Source organism: Gymnoscopelus braueri (assembly GCF_963280865.1).
Source record: "Gymnoscopelus braueri genome assembly, chromosome: 24".
Taxonomy (NCBI): domain Eukaryota; kingdom Metazoa; phylum Chordata; class Actinopteri; order Myctophiformes; family Myctophidae; genus Gymnoscopelus; species Gymnoscopelus braueri.
Window position 1 is genome coordinate 26,898,671 of NC_137626.1, and position 5,330 is coordinate 26,904,000.

At 36.8% G+C, this 5,330-nt stretch overlaps 1 protein-coding gene across 1 annotated transcript; it reads left to right on the forward strand.

Annotated features, from left to right (window-relative positions):
- Nucleotides 1-669: 669 nt before the first annotated feature.
- On the forward strand, nucleotides 670-5,032 carry LOC308080317 (uncharacterized protein). Its single transcript, XM_080422125.1, has 7 exons — nucleotides 670-804; nucleotides 1,764-2,075; nucleotides 2,215-2,341; nucleotides 3,516-3,576; nucleotides 3,677-3,883; nucleotides 3,979-4,086; nucleotides 4,186-5,032. Exons 1-7 carry the CDS (start codon nucleotides 726-728, stop codon nucleotides 4,282-4,284), a joined length of 993 nt encoding a protein of 330 aa, XP_080278251.1. The 5' UTR covers nucleotides 670-725; the 3' UTR covers nucleotides 4,285-5,032.
- The last annotated feature ends 298 nt before the right edge of the window (nucleotides 5,033-5,330 follow it).

Sequence of the window (5,330 nt, forward strand, 5' to 3'; positions counted from 1 at the left end):
TGTTATCTTCACTATTTATTTATTTATCTATTATTCCGCCAGTTTTTCGGCCCCGAACTAGTAATTCATACTTTTAGCTCAAACCTTTCAAACCTTTCAAACCTTTCAAACCTTTAGAACCTCAAACCTTTCAAACCTTTCAAACCTTTAGAACCTCAAACCTTTCAAACCTTTAGAACCTTAAACCTTTCAAACCTTTAGAACCTCATACCTTTCAAACCTTTCAAACCTTTCAAACCTTTCAAACCTTTCCAAACCTTAAACCTTTCAAACCTTTAGAACCATAAACCTTTAGAACCTTAAACCTTTAAAACCTTTAACACTAATAATATTTTAACACCTTTAACACTTGATAAAACTATCAATTCTCAATACTCAATACCATCAACATTCTTAGCGATCCCACACTGTTTCTTCAGGAATAGTACTTTCTAGTTGTAATTAATGTTTTTTTAAAGACATTAATTTATTTTAAAAATACATTTATGATGTATGTCTTTTTAAATGGATTATACAAGACCAGAGGGTACTCTTATTCTGAAGAGATTGCCCACCGGAAGTCTTAAATCTGCTGGCTTACATCTGCAACCGGAACACAGCTCAGACTTTTGTGGTGCTCCCCAACACCAATCTCTACACATTTTCAGTAAGGCCATTTCCTAGTGTCATTTTATTTTATGATCAGAACAACCTGGTGAAGTAATTGACTTGAACTGCTGGTAATCATGACTAAAAACGGTTTTAAAATGATGCTCATTCTTGTTTTTCTCATCTTACTTGACGATATATGTCACACCACTGAAGGTAAGGCAAGTTATGTTACAAGTTATAGGTTACTGTTATGTCAGCTTCCTCGTACAGAACATGCAATAACTGACAACGTTTAATGTTGAAGTTACCGTCTTCACAAATTTTAGGAGGGACTGTTTGTTAAAAATAAACTTGTCATTTAGGTTCCTAGATTTACGTATATCCACAGTGATCAGTGGCGTAGAAAGACAGTGCAGCCAATGCGGTTGCATTGGGACACGGGTCCCCCACTAGGGCATGCTTGCGGAGAACGGTCCATTTGCGAGTGATTCAGATTGCTGCCTCGAAAGTCTGCACGAAACAACTTAGCTTAAACTACAAAAAAAGGTTTTGCTGCCATTTGCTATATACTGTATACTCAAAAAACGCAAACCAACCCATCACAGTCATGTATTTTTTTTTAGTTTTGGCAAAATAGTCTCATAAGCTATAAATCTGTAACTACAACTTTATATTTATTGTTACCCTTGTAGCAATCCACAGAATGGAAATGGGGGGGGGGTTGTGTTTGTCAGTGTATAGCGTGGGATCAATACCTTTTTCTGGTTTATGATCCGGTCGAGAGTGGAAGTAACCCTACTTCACTACTGGTGATGAAGGGGTCTCCTAAATTGCCTGCACTGGGACCTGCCTGATATTGATAAAACACAGTTAGAAGATTATAAAACAACTTGCCAGCATGAGACAATATCACTCTTTATAACCTATTTTGTCTACATCATATTATTTCATGTGCCACATGGAATGCCCAATTTGTTAAACCACAAGTGAAGAATTATTTTTATTACAGGATTAAATTGTTGCATTTCATTTGTTGGAAGTCTGATGTCATATCTCAATGTTGCCAATATTATTGTACTGTGATAACAAAAATTGCCAAGTGATGTTATTTGCTATATTTAAATACAGAAACTGGTTATTGCTTGCTCAGTAAAATATATTTCCTAATGCAGTGTCTCTTACGAAAACCATTGGTGAAGAACCAGATGCCACTCCAATATGCGCCAATGAAACATTTGATGTCATCAACAGTATAGGATGTAACATCAAAATGGCAAGGAATGGAGGAGAAGAATGTCAACTGCTGTATAACTTTGAGAAGGGCATTGAGAGTTCTTGTGGCTCTAGCATCACACTGTTAAAACAGAATGAGAGAATGTTTCTACACCTCAACAAATTAACACCAGCAGATAATGGAATCTATAAATGTAGTTGTTTTTTCCATGGAGGAAGGCATTTGGTTGAACTCAATGTTACTGTGAACAGTAAGTCATTTTTGTTTTGTTTTGTATTGCAAATTATCACATACCCTACCTTTAAGCCAAGACTGAATTATATTATTGTCTCTGCCAGGCCGAAAGGCATTGGAATTTTGTTTCAAATTCTCTTCCGTCTCTCTCCTAGAAACCCTCACGGCGCAAGTTGAGGAATACATTGTTCCTTTACAGGATCCCACTGTGTTAATCGTGGTCATATCTGTCCCGGTTCTCATCCTAACTGGGATTATTATCCTGTGGAAAATATATCAAAGGTATACAAATAACAATCAGCACCATAAATTGTATATCTGAGTTATATTAAACAAAAAAAGTCCTGTACCTGTGTCAGTAATTATTTATACTGTAATTAAACCCTGTATTGCAGGCCAAAAGGAAAACACAAAACGGATGCTTTTGAAATTAAATTTCAAAATGTAATATGACCAAAATTAAACAATTAAAAATCATAATTCAATTCAACTAAGCAATCAGTGCATTGACGTTCAAAATACAAATGAACAGAAAAATATCAAAGCCTGATCTTTTGTCCCTTCTTCAGTTCCTGAAATTACTTCCTGATATTCCAAAGTAATCCAGTAATATCCAACAAAAACTAAACATCTTCTGTCTGTCCAAAAATCTGGTAATCCTCAGTGTCCAAAAAGAAAATAGCAATACATTGCATTAAAAAATATATATATATTCCTCTCACCCAACCTCTATGTCAGGAAGCCCCAGGAGATTCCTTTGTTCTGTTTCAGTTCATAATATCCACCATCATAATATCTTCTTAAATTCAACCAAGTTTCCCTTATTAAAGTCTATCGAACACACTATTCAGTAGTTAAAAGTTCTGTTTTCATTTGGATTACAGTGTAGGCTTTAAAGAGTCTCTTTGTCAAACTACCACACCAAACACTCTTTCATGGCCAAAATGGAACTTCAGCCAGCGGCCGCCTCACTTCCTGGAACTTTTCTATCAGTTATCACTTCCTGGAACTTTTACTACTTGTGCTGCTTTTTCCCCACAGCTCCCCCTATGAAATGAACTCTGACAACAGAAAATGAATGGCTATATTCATCAGAACAAAAAATAATAATTCCGGATATAAATATTCAACCATATTAAATCTTTTTAACCAATATATTCCTTTTGTTATCACCAAGTATGTTATGTTTCTTTTAATACTCATACATGGACAGGACAGGATATGAACTCTTTCACACTTTTATGTTGCAGTGTTACATACAGAGTGATCTCAAACTAATTAAACATTTCAATTTGCATTCATTCTCATACAATTTTGTGATTACTACAAACTGAGGCTCCATATAAGTGGTACTGTTCCTTTTTTCTGTATTTCTTATTGTTTTATTTATAATAAGTCTATTTTGATCCTCATATTCATAGCAGTAGCACACTAACTCTGTTGTTTTCTGAAACAGAAAAACAAACCCAGAAGTCTCACCCATCACAGCAGCAAATCTTCATTCTCCAGTGAACAGTGTATGAAGTTCACGTTTCAAGTTTCAACAACATAAGCTAGTCTAGTCTGTGCCATCATTTGTTAATCCACATTAAACATTTTAAATGTGCATTTTCATAGGACCCAGAGGATCAAGACACATACACTGCTCTCCAGCATCCAGACAGTGATCTCTACCAGACTGTCTCATCAACACTGTCCAGTCAGAACCCGGTGGTTCTCCCTGCCAACCAAGACACATACACTGCTCTCCAGCACCCAGACAACGATCTCTACCACTCTGTCTCACCCATCAGAGCAGCAAATCTTCATTCTCCAGTGAACAGTGTATGAAGTTATTTTTTCAACAACATAAGCTAGTCTGTGCCATCATTGTTTAATCCACATCTAATTAAACATTTTAAACGTGCATTTTCATATAGGATCAAGAGGATCAAGACACATACACTGCTCTCCAGCACCCAGACAACGATCTCTACCAGACTGTCTCATCCATCACAGCAGCAACTCTTCATTCTCCAGTGAACAGTGTATGCATTTTTTCTGTACATTTCAACAACGTAAGCTAGCCTGTGCCCGTTTTTCATCACATCTAATTAACTAAACATTTTAAACATGCATTTTCATAGGACCAAGAGGACCAAGATACATACACTGCTCTTCAGCACCCAGACAGTGATCTCTACCAGACAATCCAGGCAGGACGCTGCGGTTCTTCTTTCCAATAATTGGCTGCTCCGAAGACCAAGAAATGTGCGGAGGGATGTGATGTTCATTGACTTAGTGGAACAAAAAGCTGAATATATGAAAGTCCCTGAAGGGTTAGTAGGGTTATTTAATTATTATCTGAGGGAACATTAAAGAAGAATAAAGAAAACTAAATAAATGTAAAAGTTTACATTGTAAAACATGCTACAGTACCTACTTAGAAATGTGTTTAAAAATGGTAGCCTGTGTTCTCCAGTCATCACATGATTTTGAACTTTGACTTGAGGTGACGCTTCTTGCTCTCTCTCTATGAGCAGCCGTTTGTTTGGGTTCCTGCCTTACTTTCATTTCACTTCACCCCCCCCCCCCACACACACACATCCACCCACACACACACACCATACTCCACTCATCCATACACTGCAGACACGGCTGATACCTATATCATTTATTCCCACATCATTGTTGTTGTTTATGTAAAAATTGTTTTACTTCATAGTAGTTCACTTTAAATAAATTACATTTTTTTTGGCTTAATGGTAACAGGGGATTAATGGTTCCAAAACTAATGACCTAATAACCCATCTCAAATCCTTGACACCCCAAGTCCCAACACTGATCATGTTCACCACCAATAAACAAACCCTTTTCATTTAAACCAAAATCTAGGAACAAAACAAATGCTCCTCTCCTACCTCTAGATTCAGACCAAAACAAATAAATAAAAAACCCTGCCTCAAAATCAGCACAACTCAAAACTCACATGCACGTGGAACTCCCAACACTGGCAAATTAAATTAGTCTCCTATCCGCACCCAAAGGTGCTACCAGTCAGACTATTTGTAATCAATTAGCTCATCTATTACCAGACTGAGCCAAAGCAAGTCCTCACAGGAACAAAACAAATGCCACCAACTTAAACCAACCCTCAAACTAGAGAGTACGAGTTTACACATGAACCCTTACCAAATAATATGGGCATGCCCATACTGTATGGGCATATACTGATGACATCAGTCATCTCCATATATGGACATAAAGGGTCACAGGCAGATAGACAGATACA